This window comes from Helianthus annuus, chromosome 14 (assembly GCF_002127325.2).
Source record: "Helianthus annuus cultivar XRQ/B chromosome 14, HanXRQr2.0-SUNRISE, whole genome shotgun sequence".
Taxonomy (NCBI): Eukaryota; Viridiplantae; Streptophyta; class Magnoliopsida; order Asterales; family Asteraceae; genus Helianthus; species Helianthus annuus.
This window is the reverse complement of record NC_035446.2, coordinates 155,156,063-155,176,887: the sequence shown is the minus strand read 5'-3', so window position 1 is coordinate 155,176,887 and position 20,825 is coordinate 155,156,063. Positions and strand designations below refer to the sequence as shown.

Sequence of the window (20,825 nt, the reverse complement as noted above, 5' to 3'; positions counted from 1 at the left end):
GGTGGAATATGTTAACTTGGATGCGTATTAAATTCCCTACCAATTGTAACAATCTAAAGGATCTCATAGACATGATAAAGGAGTGCCCAGGTAGTAAAGTGTAGAAACGCATTGTGTATACGGTTAGTATGGCGAGAGTTTGGAGAATATGGGGTGCGAGGAACATAAAAACATTTGAAGACAATTTTATTCCAATAAGAAAGACGGTGGACCTTATTAAAGAGGATGTTTTCTTTTGAATCTCCAACCGAGCAAGACTGAAGACTCCTTCGTGGGAAAACTCGAAAGATTCTAATATAGTCAATCTCTTGTAATGTTTGTTTTGTGTTTGTTTCCTTTGTTGTGGTTGTAGTTTCTTTCCAGTTTCTTTCTTGCTTGCTGGCTCTTTATATATATAGATATAAAATGATTTTGGGCGTTCAAAAAAAAAGTGGAGAATATGAAACTTTGATACAGAAGAAAATATATAACTTTAACATAGAAAAAAGTGTCAGGTAGAATTGACTGATGAATTCAAACTTACAGTACATATCAATTCGTTATTGCAAAAGTAAATGTATAATTGTCCGTAAGTAAAAAGACACCAGCATCTGGTTGGATGTACCAACATCAATTTCTTGAATAACACACAACGTAAATTAACATTTCCATCATCATATCAACTATATCTAAAACAAAAACCATTGTCATCAAATATAGCAATCAGATGTGTATACATAGACATCTTATACAATAATTGTATTGAAAAAGTGTTACTAGATCATTATAAATGATATATGTTGGTAAACACATAAGACATCGCAAAGAATTGAAAGAAACGTACACAACGTAAACGCATAAGACACCTCAAAGCAGGGGCGGACTTAATAATAAACATCGGGTTCCCAGGAACCCATTCGGTTTTTAATTTTTAGTGCAAATATATATAAGAAAATAAAAAGGAACCCATAAGTAAAATGTATAGTGAACCCATAAACAAAAAAGCTTAGATGGTCTACTGGTTAATCCACGATCTTCTTCCCTATACATACAGGTTTGAATCCTATATTAAGCAATTCTTAAATTTTTGTTGCCGTCCAGGTTTGTTGCCCAGATCAATGACATTTTGAATACATACATCTTTTTGAGCATCAAATGGTTTTGAGGGTTACTTTCATACATCTTTTTGTTGCCTAACATAATTTTTTTACCCATCAAATGGTTTTGAGGGTTACTTCCATACATCTTTTTAAAATGCCAATAAAGTGTATCTGGTTTTCGAAATAGGCTATTTGTATTCTATCAAAATATTATTAAGAATATATAAAACTTTCAGTAAAACAACTAATCTTGAATTTTTATTTATATATTTAAAATAGCTTAAACAAATCACAACATGGGTTGTTATGCAAAGAAAGTTCCCCATATGCCATTAGTTCCAATATATATGTTTGTTTGGCATAACATTTTAATATCTGATTGTTGTGAAAATTATTTATTTATCATTTCTTTCAACCAAGTTTTTACCCATAATCCATTTATCAGTAGGCTCTCTGACCAGGTTTTATGTTCACTTAAGTGGCTGTGTTCTATTTTATTAATCACACTAATGCATTCGCCATTCATATGATCCATTATGACACTTCATCGGCTCAATCAACCACCGTGGACCCTATGTGGGTCTGTCCTTGTGTGTCATACCGAACACACTAATTATTTATTTATAGAAGTTATAATGGTTAGGACATTGTGTTTTGCTAACTAAATTATGTTGACTGGATCCAGAATTACAGAGAGAGGAGGCGGTTTTGATTCAAGTGTGAGTTAACGGGACAGCTAGATGCCAAACAATAATTACATATGGGTGATGAAGATACTAAGCTTTTAGAGTAAAAATTTAGCCATTCTAAACTACAAATGCTTCCTGGAAGACTTTTGAGTTTGTCGCACCCACACAAGGATAGATTAATAAGCTTATGAAGATTTCCAATTGATAAAGGTAGGTTTTCTATATCATTGCCAAAAAAAATCAATCTCTTGCAGATTATTGTTACAGTGGCTCGGAATTAGATCTTGGACCTCCTTTAGATGTAATGACCTTACCCGATCCGAACTGTCGAACCGAACCGAATTTTTTTATGTTCAATCATATGAAATTGGAGTATCTAAAAAAGTGAACCCAGAGGAAAAAATTCCTGGATCCGCCACTGCCTCAAAGTATTGAAAGAAACGTACAGAACATCGTTAAAAACTTTCATATACCATCACTACAAAGTACAATAATAACTTATATTTGGTAAATAAGTTTTCCAACCACACTCTTTCGAAAAAAAGAAAAAAAAAACCTCCTTGTTTAGTAGAATTAGAGTAGAATAGGCTAGATGAATGTCTGGAAATATAAAGGTGATACAAAGTTTTCATAGCCATATGTGATTAGCTGGAATCTTCGTTTGATGAAATTTCCTCCCATTCAACGGAACTTGATGATCTTTCCTTAAAGTAATATCTGAGATCAAATGAGAGATCATCTCAAAAGGTGTTGTACTAACATAATGAACCTTTGAGATAGCTCAAGACCATATGCCATAGGAGATCTTTCAAGCGTAAGGGATACAAGTTTAGCAATGTATTCGGGAGAAGACATGCCACTAGAAATACGAGGAGCCACAAATGCATGTCCGCAACATTTCTGCACATTTCAGATATTTACAGATCAGGCCCCTCATTATTTGGTGCATAATATTCGGCCCCAAGACCTTACCTGCCGGCAGATTTTCTTTCTCTTTTTAGTTGTAGATTAAGCAGGGTCAGGGTTGACATTTCAATTCAAATATGCAAGTTGCAATATGATCATTATGAAAATCAATAATCAAGTTAAAAACGAACTATAGATAGATCGATTGTTATCTCATTTTATTTTTTCCTTTTTCGGTAATTGAAAAACTTGAATACTAAATTACTAAAGAGTTAATTACACAAATGGGTCCTGTGGTTTATACCTAATTTCGCCTTTGGGTACTAACTATTTTTTTTTAACAGGTTTAGGTTTTATGGTTTCAATTTTGTAACACCTTTGGGTACTAACACCAAAATTAGTTAATTAATGATGGGTTAGGCCAGCATATGTCGCCGGTGGAGTACGGTACTATCCTTAAGTATCGCCTCATGATTCCTTTATTCCCAATTGACGAGGTATGCCCAATTTGTCATAAGGCGTGTTTGGATTCTTTTGGTGAGCATGCAATTCATTCTAGAGAGCTCCCGGGGTTCAAATACCGACATGATTTGGTTAGGGATGTCCTTTTTGACATATTCAGGTGCGCTGGTATTTCTGCTAAGAAAGAGGCACCCGTTAATTTCTTAACAGACCCGTTGGAAGGGAGATTTACCTTCGACCAGCTGACATTCTTGTCTTTGGATGGGTAGGAGGAAAACACGCCTGTGTGGATCTAACAGGGGTTTCCCCGCTAGTGGGCTTAGGGAGTAGTGCTTTCACAGTGGGCCAGGCTGCTTTAAAAGATGCTTCGGGTAAAGTGATCAAGCATGAGAAAGCGTGCCTTGACAACCAGCACGTGTTTATCCCATTTGCTTTTGATACTTTTGGTTTTCTGTCGCCAGAGGCTGTGGACCTACTTAGTTGAGTTCAAAGGGTCATGCATAGTAATGTTATGACCCCGAGATCTATGGACGTAGTTTTTAAAAGGCTTAGTTTTGCTATTCAAAATGGGGTAGCGGCGAAGCTTGTTGCCCGTTTACCAACTATCTCGATGTAAATTACCTGTTTATTAAACATGACATAACGTTAATGTAGTTTATGTTTAAATACCTTCCATTTTTTAAGTTTATCAATGTAACACATTTGGGTACTAACACCTAATTTTATTTATGTTTAAATCAATTTTACAAAATCTATTTATTTTTTTTTATTTTCATCTTTTTATTATATCTCTTATTTAACACAAAATCTATTTATTTTTTTATTTTCATATTTTTATTAAATTTCTTATTTAACATAAAATCTACTTGTTACACCGGAATTGGTGTATTTTAGATAAACTATATAGCTAGGTATTTTAGATAAAACTAAAAAAAGCTAGGTATTTTAGATAAAACTAAAAAAATTTAAGCCTTTTTTTAAAATCATTTTTTTTATAAAAAAGATATTTAATTTAATTAAAACTATATAGCTAGTAGATTTTACTGGTGCAACTAGTAGATTTTATGTAAGTTAAATATCTTTCTAAAATAGTAAAATGTAAATGAACAAAAAAACGAGTTAAAAATGGCTTAATTTTTTTACATGAAAGATACTTATTATTATTATTATTATTATTATTATTATTATTATTATTATTATTATTATTATTATTATTATCAATCATATATATCCAAAATTGAAAACGAGTAAGGTTTACATTATTTAAAACGAGTAAGAAATTTAATTTACATAAAACTATATAGCTAGTAGATTTTATTTAAAAATCTATTTAAAAAAATACTGGTGTAACAAGTAGATTTTATGTTAAATAAGAAATTTAATAAAAATATGAAAATAAAAAAAATAAATAGACTTTATGTTAATTAAGAGATATAATAAAAATATGAAAATAAAAAAAAATAGATTTTGTAAAAGTGATTTAAACTTAAATAAATTAGATGTTAGTACCCAAATGTGTTACATTGATAAACTTAAAAAAATGCAAGGGTAGTTTAGTCATTAATTAACTAAGTTTGGTGTTAGTACCCAAAGGTGTTACAAAATTGAAACCATAGAACCTAAACCTGTTAAAAAAATAATTAGTACCCAAAGGCGAAATTATGTATAAACCACAGGATCCATTTATGTAATTAACTCATTACTAAATGTTGTATTGTTTATATTTTCCAAAAAGATTAGAGTTACTATTTACCTCCCCCTTTGTTCCAATGCCTGAAAATCCAAGTCCAAGTCAAGTTTGCCTTGATCATAAATGAGTAGAAGGCCTCTGAGAGTAAGACCCTTTTTACCAACGGCGTATTCTTCATAGTGCTCGGAGAAGCCAAGGGAGTAGGGATTACCCTCAAGATAATCTATGATCATGTTGACCTTGGAATTAGGGTGTGTAGCAGATACGAGGGCCTCTATTTCCTCTGGGTCAAGACCTCCGTCGTTGTTCAAATCAAACCGCTGGAAAATTTTCAACACCTTCTCATATCTGCATGCTCCATTAAGTGATAAATGTTATGATACGAGTTCATGCTACTCGCGCGTTGCAGCAGGATGTTGAAAATGAATTTTTTTAGTATGACTTTATTCGATGCTATATTTTTTTTTTTTAAAATTGAAACAAAGGGTTAGGATATAATAGGAAATTTATTTGGCTAGGAAGGATAGTAAGTAATCTTGACCATCAATAGAATTAATCAAGGGCTAAGATTAAATGAGTGAAATTGAAGATCAAAAAAGAGGCACGTGGGTTGTGTAAGGGTATTCTAGTCACTCCACCACAATAGTTTCTCTCTCCTCCAATTCCCCCCCCCCCATTTTTTAAACGTTAATAATACGACATTATTTTTTTATAAAAATTGCACCAAAAAATGAGCGTTTTTTATCTTTAAAATGAGTATACTATTGCTATATTTTCGAATTATTTTTTTTGAAAACCCAGTTGCGTAAAACGCAATGGAAAAAAAACCTAAAAAATGACATTTTTCTAAAACGCAATGCACAAAAAAATGTCTTATTTGCAAAACGCAATGACTAGAAAACACAAAGAAATTTCTTATTTCTAAAACGCAATAGCCAAAAAAACACAAAAGAAAGTGTGTTTTCTAAAACGCAATGCACTGAAAACACATAAAAATGTGTTTTACATAAAACGCAATGCACAAAAAACACAAACAAATGTCTTATTTCTAAAACGTAATAGCCAGAAAACACTTAAAATTTCTGTTTTCTAAAACGCAATAGACTGAAAACACATAAAAATATGTTTTACCTAAAACGCAATGCACCAAAAACACAAAGAAATGTCTTATTTATAAAACGCAATGGCCCAAAAACACTTAAAAATGTCTCATTTCTAAAACGCAATGGCCTAAAAAAATGTTCTCTCTAAAACGCAATGGACTGAAAACACCTAAAAATGTGTTTTACCTAAAATGCAATGACTAAAAACACTTCAAAAATGTGTTTTCCTAAAACGCAACGGCCAGAGAACACATAAAAATGTCTTAGTTCTAAAACGTAATGGCATAAAAACACCAAAGAAAATGTTCTCTCTAAAACGCATTGAACCAGGACAATAGTTTTGTCTGTGAATTGTCTGAACCAGGAATGCAATCCTAAAACGCAATGGCATAAAACTGTCTACGAATGTAGTTTTCTAGAGGCAAATTTACATAAAATTAAATTTTCTCATGCATTTTTATTAAAGCAATTTAATAAAAAAAAAAATTTAAAGCTGACCTGGACCTCGCCAGGGGCTGCCGCCCCTTGACCCTGCTACCAGGGGCGCTGCCCCCGGACCCCCATCAAGATCGTAAAACGCAATGACTAAATCAAAAACCCAGATCGTAAAAAAAATGAAATTAAAGAATTTCTCACATGGATCGAAGCCGATTTCTTCAACGATTGACGAAATTTGAATGATAGAAACACTTATCGGCGATCGAATCTAACGGATCGAGTGATTATCTTCAAAATCACGGGAAAAAACGAGATTTTAAATGAAATTAAACTGGGTTTTCTTCAAAAAAAAAAAAAAAAAAAAGCTGAAGAACACGTTGATCGGGTGTTTGAATCATTGATTGGTGATGAAAATCGCACTATAATATAGTGATTATTAAGATAGAAAGTGAAGAAATAGTTGAAGATGTTGGGTTTTAAAAATGGTGAATTTTGAAGTTATTAGGGAGAAGAAGGAAGAAGAAAGGATATGATTGACTAAAATACACTTCCTCTTTATTTTAAATTTTGTCACATATCATAAATTCTATTGATTTTTATCCTTTCTAGCCAAAATAAATCTTCTATTTGATCCTCACCCTTGAAACAAAACATTCTTTTCTTTTTTGCTTTATTGTTAACCACCAACACCAAACTAAGAATCTGATTAACTTCGTTTGGACGGAATTAAGAATCTGATTACGTAATAAATATTATATTTAAATTTATTTATAATATATATAAAAACAAAAATATATGGAATTTTAAAATTCAAATCAAGCATACTCATTTAACTTTTTGGTTTAAATTTATACTAATATGTTTAAAATTCCTTTACTAGTATTTAGTTCTATTTTGTTTATTTCTACTATTTTTTGGTATAAATATTGCAGAGGTTAACTGTAATGGTTAAAACGAAATTGATGTTTTTAAGTGGATTTTAGTTAGATAGTAATAAAATTAAGCATTTAAAAATCATAGTCATTTTTTAGTTAAATAATAAAAAGAAAAACGTAAACCAAACAAAAAAATATGATAGTACAGATAGTTGATTTGCTTCGTTTTTTATAAAAAGAAAAAGCATTTTCAAAAGCTATAAAAAATTAATTTATTTAATATTAAGTTCAATAATAAAAAGTTATTTAAAAATGAAAATTTCTTTTAGATTTAAAAGTATCCAGAAAATAGTAATAGTAATCTTCATTAAAAGAATAGAGTCAGTTACAAAGAGATTTATCGTACAAAACGTATGAAAGACATGAAAAAAAATGCGGTAATTATCATTTGGTGGTAGAGTAATTATCAAAATTACTCTACAAATGATCTTGTAGGGTAATTTTAAAAAATGATCCTGTAGGATAATTATCAAAATTACTCTATAAGTATATCAAAAATACTCTACAAGATCATTTGTAGAGTAATTATAATAGTCTACAAAATTACCCTACAAGATCAAAATTAACTTACAAGATCAAAATTAGCATACAAGATCATTTGTAGACTAATTACGATACTCTACAAAGTTACTCTACAAGATCAAAATTACCGAAAATTACCGTACAAGATCATTTGTTGAGTAATTATGATACCCTACAAGATCAAAATTACTCTATAAGGTCATTTTACAAATTACCCTACAATACCATTTGTAGGGTAATTTTGTTAATTACTCTACGAGTAAATAATTACGAAAATGTCACCGTGTTTTTTACATTTTCATGCCTTTCGTACATTTTGCACGATAAGCCTATTTGTTTTTTACATTTCATGCCTTTAGTAAAGTTTAGATTATATTGTCTCAAGTTCGATTCCCTATAAGCTTCTTTAATTGCCTTTAGGTTTTTTTTTCCAGTTTTCTTATTTTCTTGTTTTTCGTTTTCCTATTTCAGTTTTGTGTTTTCTTTTCCAGTTTAAAACTTGTTTTTTTTTTGTTTAAAACCTAAATTCAACAAACAATATTTGAAATGTTTTATTTTTTTTCTTTTTTTATACAAAAAGTGATGAAACGGACACGTCGCGCATGTTACAACTGTATTTTTTGGGTTTTAACTTTCGCTTGCTATAACGAGTGCATCGAAACAAACAAAGTTCCCGCTCGATGCAACGTTCAGGTGATCCCACTAGTGTGTGTATATATATATTAATATATATATATATATATATATTTAGTTTGTATATTTACTTTTTAAAAAGTTAGCGGCCCCTCTTTTCCGTTTATTATTATGTTTTCTAGTATGTAAACATGTACTAATTCAAATATGTTTATTTTTTCTTTACAAAATTAGTTATTGACTTTATATTATGGGGCCTGTTTTTTTTTATACTCGCTCCGAACCCAAAAATTTTGGAGCATTTTCGGAGACGGCCCTGGTACAAATAGTTTATGGTTATTAGTTCAGAGCCTTAAGCATCATAGACACCTTTATTTCATGTTTATGTTAATCGCTATTATTTTAACCGATCGGTTGTATGATCGATATGTGGATGCGTTTTCTTTTGTTCTTGCAGCGTGGAACTAAATGGCTTTTTTGTTGATACTAATAATGTCATTAAGATTATGTATAAGTGGTCTAGGGTGTAGCTTTGTGGGGGTAAGAGAGGGCGGCCGACCCCCCGAACTTTTTGCTCAGTAGTAGTCGAGATTATATAGTTTTCGTATAGAATTTTTTTGGGTATATACGTTTTTGACCCCCGGTTTTATAGAAATTTTTGGTATGTACGTTTTCTATCCCCGGTCGGAAATCTCAAGCTTTGCCACTGTAAGTGGTGTTTTTTTTTTTTATCGATATTAATAATGTTATTGAGATTATGTACAAAATGACGGTGGTGTAAATGACACCATGGTTATTTAATTTTATTTATTAAACATGAACAGAGCCATATATTTTCACTACCGTTTAATTTGGATAAAGTGATTACCGTTTAATAAATAATTTGGATGTTGATTATATTTATATTTATACTAATAGCAATAAAATTAAGCGTGGTGTTTATTATATTTATATATTTACTAGGTTATAACCCCGTGTATTACACGGGTTGAATAAATAAATTTTATATACTAAATAATAAAATAATATATCTTTAAAAACCTCCTTTATTGCACGAGTTGAATAAATGTAATTTTATATATTAGATAATAAAAAATTATATCTATAGGAACCATATTGTATGGATTTAATAAATGTAATTTTATATACCAAATAATAAAAAAAAGTTATATCTTTAAAACCACGTGTATTACACGGGTTGAATAAATGTAATATTATTTACCTAATAATAAAAAAAGTTATATCTTTAGAAACACTCGTGTGTTACACGGCTTGAATAAATATGATTTTATATACCAAATAATAAGAAAATTATATTTAAAAAAACTAAGGGATATACTCGGTACACGATAGATATGGTGATTGAGTAGATGATTATTGAAAAAATATACAGTGGTCAAACATGTTATTCAAGAAGCAAATAAGCAGCCATTTGAGTGATAAAATATAAATTATATTTAAAAAAACCGCAATAAATCTAATTTAAAAAAATTAAGACTTTTTATTATTAGTAAAATCAATGATTTTATATTTGTAATTTTGTTTGGTATTATTTTATTAAAAAGTGCATATTATACATATAACTATATTATGTTTTTAGTATAGATATTTGTTTTGAAGGATTTTATATATTGTTAATCTTTTAGTTCCAAAAGAGGTTAGCTCCAAAAGAGGATTATAAATCTAACTAAAAATCTAAAATATCCACAGTCTCGATTACCCAATTTAACTATTGGATCTAAATTTAATTTAATTTAATTTTGTTTTGTAATATGATATGATAAATTAATTAACATTTTGGTTATCAGTAACGTTTTTTTCGTAATAAATCCATGAAACAATTATGGTCACACATATTTAACTATTTGATCTTGTTTTTCCTTTTTGCAATATGATAATCTCTTTAGTTTAACCAATCATTAATTTTTTTTTTTAATTATTTGAAAGTTAATATCAACTTTGGAATTCGTATGAATTCTTATTAGATTTGATTAAATATTATTGATAATAAAAAATTGTATTAGATTAAATTTTAGATTTGATTAAATATTATTAATAATAAGAATTTGTATTAATTTAGATTAAATATTATTATTTTTAGTATTATTAATAATTTTATTCAATTAAATAAGAGAATGACAAGTGTCCCAAAACAGGTTTCTTTTATTATATAGTATAGATATAGATACTAATGTTGATTAAATTTTTATATTTATACTAATAGTAATAAAATTAAGGGTGGTTATTTGTTTTGATCAAACGTTTCTCCAGATTTGAAATATCTACGGCTCATTTCATGTCTATAAAAATGGGTCAACAGTCTTTTTTTTTTTTTTTTTTTTTTTTCACGAGTTAGCGTCAACTTGTAAATTACATTTTTAAGTTTTAACCCATACTTGTTTTTGTACCATTTAACTTTTTTTTGGAAAAAAAAAAACTCGTGGATCAAAGCATATTCTGATTACCTCCTCTAGTGATATATGAATTGTGAATAAGTTGCTATAAGTTATAAAATATAAAATCAAGAATTAATTAGTATACTTACCTCTCCCATGCGGTGAAACTAGGTTTTTTACCATTGTGGAGGTTCACTTTAAGGCTTAGCACCTCATAATCCATGTCTAAGTCAACATCACAGTTGTCATAGATTTGTAAAAGACCTTCACAGGTAAGACCTTTCTCCTGATCTGATCTGACCATATGGTACACCCTGTCGTCAGTAGAGCGTTTAAGACCAGAGTTTGTAGCAACAATAAGGGCTCCTAGTTCTTCTTTGTTAAGACCACCGTCTTTATTCAAATCAAAATGCTGAAAAATAATCTTCACTTTCTCTGATCTGATCTGTTAGATAAAAATATAGCAACGTATTATTGAAATGGAGTTAGAGGTCGTACTTGCATTTGCTGAGAGCAATTTGGTAAAATATGTATGTAACAATTTACCAACAAAATTTAACCTTTATATCTACCATAAACGTATTGTTTCAGAGGTTTTTAGCGTCCCATTGTTTCCATAAAAAAGTAATGTATACAACTTACTTGAAGGTTGAATGATTTTTCAAGCTCTTCTACCACACGGCCCATTGGTGGCCTCTCTTCTCGATCATCATGCAAGCATTCCTTGGCAATTTCTACAAATGTGTCCATGGAGTTGAAGTTCATAGCTTCCCTTAAACTAGGATCAACAATCTCATCCAAGCTGTTATTCAAGTAGTAATCTTTGGCCGAAGAGGGTGGTGACAAGAAGCCACCATTGATTTTAATCCTGGTGCACAGCCTCCCACATAGAACTTCAAACAGTACTATGCCAAAAGAGTATACGTCAGACTCTTTCGTCACTATATCAGTTTTAGCATATTCAGGTTCGACATAACCCAGTGTGCCACAAGCCTGAGAAACAACCTCATCTCTATCTGAACCTGCCAATAACGTGGACAATCCAAAATCAGAAACTTTTGCAACCCAATTCTCGTCAATCAAGATGTTAGCGCTCTTTATGTCTCGATGGATTATGGCTTCATGCTTTCCAACATGATTATGCAGGTAATGTAACCCACGTGCAGCACCAACACAAATTTTGAGTCTTTCCAACCACGTAAGATTATGAGTTCTATTGTCATCCTTTAGAAACATGTCCAAGCTTCCACGCTCAGCGTATTCGTATATGAGGATTTTCTCGTTATGCTCTACACAATAACCAAAAAGATTGATCAAGTTTGGATGCTTTTTACCGGAGAGCAAGTGAATCTCTGTCAAAAATTCCGGTGACCCTTGTCGTCCCTGCTTTTCATTTAACCTCTTTATTGCGACTAGGATAGATGTTCGAGAGTCAGGAGCAATGCTGAGATACCCTTTGTACACCATACCATATCCACCTTTACCTATACAATTTTCTGATGCGAAGCTTTGGGTTGCTTCTCGAATCTCTGCCAATGATACTTTTTTGAGGTGTTTCGACTTTTTGAGTCGTAACATCTCTTTTTGTGTGTTGTTACTTTGAAAGGGGAGAGAAAAAAGAATTTCAGAAGCTTGAAGCTTGAATGGGGCCGAGTCTTCTACGATATAACACGTACTTAAAAAAACATCAGATAACAGTAAGCCTACTTATACGTCGTTGCTGTTGGATGGCTTGCGTTGCATCTTTATATTCTTCGTAAGACCATCCACAATAAGGAACCTCAAAATCACATATACATGTCTCGTCAATTGTCACGTCATAAAAGCACTCATCCTTCAAAAACACCAAAAACCAACCAAATAAGAGAATCTAAAAACAAAAATAGTGTCACATCATCAATAAAACCGACCCAACATGCAACTGACCAGCGATGCTCCTCAAAGTCCACGTGTCAACCCATGCCCCAAACCCCCGCCCCACCATACCCCACGGTCTTATACTATATTACAGTGGGAAGTTTAATTGAAAACCACTAGTTATTGTGAAAACTTGAAACTAACTAATTAGCCTAAAAAACATGCCCATTTTTTAACCAAATTTTCGCTACTTTTTATATATAAAAAAAACTTTTTTTTTCAAAAAAAAAATCGTGTATTATTGCACATGTGCACTACAAATTCTTTTTTTTTTTTTGAAACTTTTTCTTTGTATAAAAAGTAGCGAATTTTTATAAAAAAACTTGTAAAAAAATTGGTATTTTTTTTTATGGTTTTTTTAGTTAGTTCTCAAGTTTTCACAATAACATAATTGAACCCTCCCCGATAGTATTATACATTTACCATCACTGAACAGTGTTTATTTTTTGACCCCTTCTTCTAAGTCGCAAGAGGCATTACCCAAAATCCCAAATTTCTAAAAGTCAGTTAACAGCACTGATCATCGAAATAAAACTGAGATTGCTACCTTGAATCAAAATCCAAAATGTACTATAGAATTGGTTGTTGCTGTGACGAGACGGCCAAGAGAAATGAGTGGCGGTGTTGGAGGCTCCGTCAATGCTCGGCGGAAACAAAACCGGAGCAGAGAGTGTGTGTTGCGGATGTGAACTCGGTTCAAGCAACAGCGGCGGCGGTGGTTTGTGACGCCGGCGAGTTCAGAATAGGAGATTCGGATTCTCTGTGAGCTTGATCATTGACTGAGGCCATCACTGTAACCTTTTGTTGGTTTAACCTCTTAATGATGGCATTCAATTATGAGCTATGAAAGGGTCCCACTATTTCCTTATTGATGAATTCTTTAAAAAAATTAAAGTGTTAAAAAATTTTTTTTAACTGCAATTTGGATCAGTGACGGATACTGGAGTATCATCATGCCATCAGCGGAATCACCCGATAATATCCATCTTTAGATTCTACACTGACCTATTGGTCTTAAAGCTTTATCTCACCCCCAAAATGCCACTAAGTTGTAAAGCCATGGGCAAAACGTATATTTTAATATATTTAAAAAAGTCAATAAATATATATATATATATATATATATATATATATATAGGGGAGAGTTTAAATGAGAACGCTAAATATTGTGAGAACCGTGAGAACAAATGAAAAAACCATGAGAACTTGGTCAAAAACAATTAAAATGCAAATTTTTTTTTCTACACTTATCATTATTATTTGAATACAGTGTTAGAAATTCAATTTATACGTTTAAATTTACGTGAATTCATAAATAAAGAAAATTTACACATGTGTAAGTTTGCCATTTACACATGTGTAAATCTGCTATATTTACACATGTGTAAAAAATCTAAAAAGAATGATTTTGAAATGAGAAATTAATTATTTGATGTTATAAATTCTTGTTTTGATGTTGTATCTTAATTACAATGAGGTTTGTATAAAAAAAATTCAAAAAATTTACACATGTGAAAAAACCGCGAGAACTTGGTCAAAAACGAATCAAATTCAAAAATTTTTTCTACACTTATCATTATTATTCGAATACAATGTTAGAAGTTTAATTTAAACGTTTAAATTTATGTGAATTCGTAAATAAAGAAAATTTACACATGTGTAACTTTGCCATTTACACATGTGTAAATCTGTTATATTTACACATGTGTAAAAAATCTAAAAAGAGTGATTTTGAAAAGAGAAATGGATTATTTGATGTTGTAAATTCTTTTTTTTTATGTTGTCTCTTAATTACAATGAGGTTTGTATTAGAAAAAATGGTTTTGATTAGTGTTCTCATCCGTTCTCACGGTTCTCGCAATATTTAGCGTTCTCAAGATAACCCTCCCCTATATATATATATATATATATATATATATATATATATATATATATATATATATATATATATATTTTAAAGAGTAAATTGTCATTTTAGTCCTTGAGGGTTTGTCCAAATTTGTCATTTTAGTCCAAATAGTTTTTTTTCTCCTCTGGGTCTCTGACTTTTCCTTTTTGTTACAATTTTGATCACATACCCTAACTCCGTCAAAAACTCCATTTTAACCAGAGGTATTTTAGGGATTAACTTTATAAATCTTTTCACTTTCCATTTTGATCCATTCTTTTATTAAATCTATACCTTATAATAAAACAAAACAAACTTATGCCACATGGCATGTACTTAGGCTACCAGATGCCACGTGGCATCTAATTGTTTCTCCAATTCTCTCTTTGAGCGGCAAATGAATAGACGTTGTTTCTCTTATTCTTTTCCTCATATTCTAGGGTTTCTCTCATTCTCTTCCTTCCCTCTCTGTCGCCTCTTTACGGATATTCAAAGATCTTCAATCCATCAATTCGAATCAAGGTTAGATTAACAATAGTTCCGATTAAAGATAGTGATTTTATCATTCTAATCTGTTGATAAATGTTCTCATTATCATTTGATTTTGATTTTCAAATCTCCTTTTTAAATCAGAAACCCTAAATCTATTTCGCGATTCCACTTTGGCGACAAATCTCTCCAACTAATCATTTGATTTCGATTTTATCATTCCGTATATTTTTTTCTACAGATTCTGTGAAGAACTTTTGATTTTAATTGGAAACTGTTATCGGTTATGGAGTATTTAACGACGAAATCGGTGAATACGAGAGGTTGATTGGAAAGCGATGCCGGAACTAGCGTCGGATTGTAGGTTCAGTGACGGCGATACGACAAGGTTTTATAGATCTGTATCGTTGAGTAGATTTTGGTCGAAGCATCGCGATGACGTTGGCTGCAATTAATTCCAGAAGGTTTGTTGTTAGATTTAATTTTATTGTGTTTAGATGTGCAGCAAGTACTCAGAAGTCAGAATTGTGTGAACTTTTGATTAAGGATGGTGCACATATACATGTTGTTGATAGAGCAGGACACACTCAATTATGACTACATTGATATGCTATGATAAATATGTACATACTGAACTTATTCAGTGTATTTGTATGCAAGTATAATTTATGCATAAAAATCAGATACCTTTATAATGTTTTGACCCTTTTGTGTTCATTTGGTGACACTCATACAGGTAGCTCTTCTATAGGTTAAATTAGGGCATTTTGCATAGGTTTGTTTGTGATGATTATAAGATTGAAATTATGAAATATGCATTAGTTAGTTTAACGTTCAGGCGTTAACTATGATAAACAAGACTCCCTTTTCATTGTTTGTTTGTAAAGCTTGCTATAAAGTATGATCATGTTATAACCAGTTCTTACCTAAATTCATATAACTTTCACGTTTTCCTTTTAACAGCAGGTGATTGATACGTAAGCCGTTTCAGATCGCTTCACGTATTAGGGTTTTTCATTCGATTTACTAAGGTATGTTCATTCAGTTGTTTATAATGCTATAATTATTCATGTAATTTTTATTTTTAATAATAGCTTTTAATAACAACTAATTAAAATTGTGTTGATGTCTTCTAGATGGACAATCCCTTATCGCAATGGTACATGTTTTAGATTTAGTGGTAAGAGTCATATTTTGATGGCCAATTCAAAATTAAAATCTGGTATGCGAACATTTTTTTTGTGTAAAATTCAACTTTGTTTTAAAGTTTTATATATAAGGCTTCTCATTTACTTTATGGGTAACCTGGTGATTTAAAGCGCTTCTCAAACTTTAGTGAGGTAGCACATGAGCTGGTTCATCTTCTTGGGCACATGATATTTTCTTGACGTGTCTAATTTTTTTGGCTATGCTTCTTGCAGTTGAACATGCTCTATTCTATAGAGACGAATCTGGGTGGCGGTTATGATGCAAGGGATGGTACATTGGTTTATATTATTTCCAGTAGTGATAAAGATCTACAATTGCGAACATGGGTGTTGTCCCTCTCTGATCCAAATATTTACTATGGAAAACTAAAAGGTATGGTCATCTTGGATCCAAAATACATGGGTTTCAATAAGTAAGTAGGCTATTTGCAAATGATGTATGAAGTTTTTAAAGTTGTGCTATTGGTTATTAAGAATATAATTGATTTAATGTTTTATGTGTATTTAAAAGTACTATTAGTGATGCTACAAGAAGGAATTGAGGTGTACTTACTCGGGTCAACGATAGTGTAAAGAAAATAGAAAGAAGTATATTATTTTAACAATTTCAGTATAAGATGTGGTGTTTGATGTCTCACACTTCAAGTGTTTATGTCACACCCTGGCTAGCGTGGGTTAATATGGTGTGACTTCTTAATACCGTAGCTTAATCATAACAAAGCTATATGAAAATAAAACCATGCAGAATCATCCATTAAAGTCAAAGGTAACAACATTGTTTCAAAGTGTTGACACATGCAAGGGAAATTACAAACCATAAAAATATTGTTTGAAAGACACAACCACAAACTTAAATTAAACTCCGTTTAAGACTTGCGACTCGTCCAGGTAAAAGTCGCAATCCCTAAACGTGGATCATCCCGTAACTCTATTGCAGCGTGAAAACATATCATACCGTGCCAGAATCCTTAGTTCCCTGAAATACATGTAAGTTGGAAAAATCAACAATAATGTTGAGCGAGTTCATGTGTAGTGAGTAAGTAAAACCTTTGTAAGTATAAAAATCCTGGTATGTAGTAAATAAGGAAAAAGAGATCACCAATGGTTTGCAAGGCCATTGATATGTGTGATGTACAGAAGGAAGACTCAAACCTAGCGGATTTTGCGTTGGGCACAAAGTCACCCCGAGGTCCGTTCTGCTGGGCCTGGGGCTGGGCTCGCGACACCCAGATAGATCTACCGCTACTGTCCCTCGGTCCTACAATGAGGACTAATGGCCTTCAGTTCCCGCCTACCCACTCACATGATCTAAGTTGTCACACCCCCAAATTTCCACCTAATGGGGATGCAACGATCCAACAAAGAGCCACCAATCATATCAAACACAGGTTATAATGTACTGAAATACCCAATTGAAAGAAATGTATCGTTCGAAAGTTAAACCAAAACCAAAGTATTGAGCGGAAGCATAAATGTATGAGCGTATAAATGTATCAAAACCAAAGCAATGTAATTGTTTATTATGACCATGACTACTCCAGCAGCATCAGACGGCAAGTTCCCAAGTTCCTTCAATAATTACCTACAAGCATGTAACAAGTGTGTCAGACTACGCTGGTGAGTTCAAGGTTTGTGTTTGTTTACCAAGTAGTGTTACCAATCAGGTGAGCAAAACAGTTTACAAGACAATATGTTGTTTGTTGTTATGATGTTTGATGTTTCGATGTTGTTATTACTCGATTACCGAATGGCCATATGATATGTGATTGCCAACCCCAATGCCTCTATCAAAGCATTGGTCATGTTTTAAGGTAATTAGTTCACGCCCGTTTTCCTCGAACGTCGTGAGGGTGCCAAACCTAATAGCGCTATCAACTAATAACCCCCGTTGCCCTACAAGCAACGTGCCGGTAGATATTGTGGTCTTACAATGATAGAAAACTGAGTACAATAACCAACATCCCATTACCCATGCATTCCTCCTCGGAACGTTACCCGTTATCCCTTCCCTGGGATCCATGCTTGAGAAAAGAGCAATGAACTCACCTTGGTTTGCTCGGTATAATTTGTTAGTTACTTGTGTACAGTTGGACAACCCAATCCTAATATGGTTACCGATAACCGTCAGTTTCATATACATATATTCTCCGTACACATACTAAATTAACAAATAAGTAGGGCACATATCATCACTCAAGCTACAGCAAGTGTTCAAATCATAAGTGTTCTCATGCCATAAGCTTGTATTTCACAACGGTACATATCAATGATTTAGTTCTTATTCAAGTAAACATGCAAGTTCTCATACAGGTAATAACTTAATGGTCAGTACCACAAACATTCAAATGAGCTATTACAATTTAGTTGTTTAACTCGTGAACTTTATGGCCCAGATGAAACAGTGTGGCCCATATAAGTGATCCATTATGCAGTTCATTCACAAACAGCCGAGGGGTGCGGCCCAGATTACAATAACTCATCAGACCATTACATCATTTAACAATTCAACTATTACCTTTACATTGATTTCTACCAAACCCTTGGCCCAATCCTACGTCCAATTTGTATTACTTTCAAATAGTCAACAAAGCTTCATCGAAATTAATAAAAACAACCAGTCAACATCGATGACCTCCCCCCTAATATAATTCCAATTAGTCCATACCACATATGACCTCATCTTGCACATGGTGTGTGATTTGACAATTCAGTAAAAGTACCTATATTACTTCATTAGGTTCACAATTTGCACATTGAATCAATTGCACATGTCGGCCACTTCTGAACTTAATATTAATATATATATATTTAATCATGCCATATATCTTCACTATATTGGACCAAGTTAAAAGCTCCTGACATACATCAATTCCCATGATCCATGTGATTACCTATCATCCCTTGAACCTGATCATACTACCCTATCATTGGACCGATCCAATTTGGACGGTTAATACTTTATATATGGCATGAAAAGTCAATAACAACACACTATAGATAATTTGGTCCTATCATAAGCGATTGCAACTTGATAATCACATGCATGCTACACGTATTAATCTGATATACTATAGTTTATAAAAAAGATCCCTAAGTGCTTTTTGACAAGATCAACAACAGTACTTTAATGCCAAACAATTGATCAATCGAAAATTATTAGCACACATGTTATCAACATTCTAATACCATGCACAGTACACAGACAAATTATCAGCGCAATATAAACATGGGAATTTACTAACCAGAAGGAACAGGTCGATCAGAAGGAGCAGGTATCTCGAAGGGGTGGGGGTTTCTCCTGCTGATCGTAACTAAGAGGTAATAGGGTTTGTATTTAGGTTTTAAGCTACACCAAGATATAGGGAAGTATGTTACGTATACTTGCTAACCAAGGATTGTTTAGGGCGGTTAACGTAATGATCCAAGGAATGGGCTTAAGCCCAAATCTCATGGCAGCCCATGCAATGGATAAAGGCTCGAAATGGCTTCTAAATAAATTACGGATCAAAGTGTAAGCACGCAAGGGTATAATTGGGTCAAGAGCTTGATGTGCGGCCCGAGTAGTGTGTGTGCATGCTAAATAGTTGGCCCAGTTACATGAATTACCGATGCGTTACGCTTAAAACTAATCGCAACAAAAAGTGTAAGGAGAATAACGAGGAATCAAATTACAAGACTAACCTTGGAAATTCGGGGTTGTCACATCATCCTCAACTTAAAGGAAATTTCGTCCCGAAATTGGCAAGCGTCAAGTGTGAGAGAAACGAAGTGAGAAATCAGGATTGTTGCGGGTTCTGCTCGGTTGTGACATCATCCTCAACTTGAAGAGGAATCTCGCCCCGAGATTCGCCAGTTTTGCTTGACTCGGCTTTGTCTTTGTGAAAAAGGTGAGGGTACTTTAGTTTCATCTGATCCTCGCGCTCCCACGTGAACTCCGGTCCACGTCTTGAGTTCCAACGAACCCTAACGATGGGAATACGACTGTGTTTACGCACTTTGACCTCACGGTCCATGATCTCGATGGGTTCTTCAACAAACTGTAACTTGTCGTCGATTTTTAACTCTTGAAAAGGTACCGCTAATGGGTCGTCAGCATAACACTTCTTTAGCTGTGATACATGAAATACGTCGTGAACATTACCCAGCTCAGTAGGTAACTCCAACCTATAAGCCACCTTACCGATACGCTCAAGAACTTTAAACGGCCCAACATAACGTGGGTTCAGCTTGCCACGCTTCCCAAAGCGTACAACCCCTTTCCACGGTGAGACTTTTAGCATGACGCGGTCATTCACTTCAAACACTACCTCTTTGGCACGCTTGTCCGCATAGGCCTTCTGGCGGTCACGAGCGGCTGCCATACATTCTCTGATTTTCACGATCATATCTGAAGTTTCGAGTACCATCTCAGGACCTGTGATCTGACTATCACCCACCTCAGCCCAGCAGAGAGGTGAACGACACTTCCTC

The 20,825-nt window shown here is 32.8% G+C and overlaps 1 protein-coding gene and 1 long non-coding RNA gene across 2 annotated transcripts; both read right to left on the bottom strand.

The window, feature by feature from the left end:
• Positions 1–2,143: 2,143 nt before the first annotated feature.
• LOC110904497 (probable receptor-like protein kinase At5g59700) lies at positions 2,144–13,586 on the bottom strand. The gene is made up of 5 exons (XM_022150340.2): positions 13,318–13,586; positions 11,496–12,687; positions 11,003–11,298; positions 4,890–5,174; positions 2,144–2,668 (listed from the first exon to the last, which is right to left on the bottom strand). The coding sequence occupies exons 2-5, from the start codon at positions 12,429–12,431 to the stop codon at positions 2,524–2,526; spliced, it is 1,662 nt and encodes a 553-aa protein (XP_022006032.1). The 5' UTR covers positions 12,432–12,687; positions 13,318–13,586; the 3' UTR covers positions 2,144–2,523.
• Positions 13,587–17,895: 4,309 nt separating this feature from the next.
• LOC118486737 lies at positions 17,896–20,365 on the bottom strand. The gene is made up of 3 exons (XR_004879676.1): positions 20,037–20,365; positions 18,402–18,457; positions 17,896–17,937 (listed from the first exon to the last, which is right to left on the bottom strand). It is a non-coding gene; the product is annotated as an uncharacterized LOC118486737 (long non-coding RNA).
• Between the last annotated feature and the right edge of the window lie 460 nt (positions 20,366–20,825).

What these genes read in the sequence shown, in the direction of transcription:
- LOC110904497 (XM_022150340.2), bottom strand. Translation starts at nt 12,431, where the DNA reads ATGTTACGACTCAAAAAGTCGAAACACCTCAAAAAAGTATCATTGGCA. An exon ending in AAAAATCATTCAACCTTCAA is followed by an intron (nt 11,299 to 11,495) that starts GTAAGTTGTATA and finishes TTTATCTAACAG; the next exon opens with ATCAGATCAGAGAAAGTGAA. An exon ending in AGTTTCACCGCATGGGAGAG is followed by an intron (nt 5,175 to 11,002) that starts GTAAGTATACTA and finishes TGGAGCATGCAG; the next exon opens with ATATGAGAAGGTGTTGAAAA.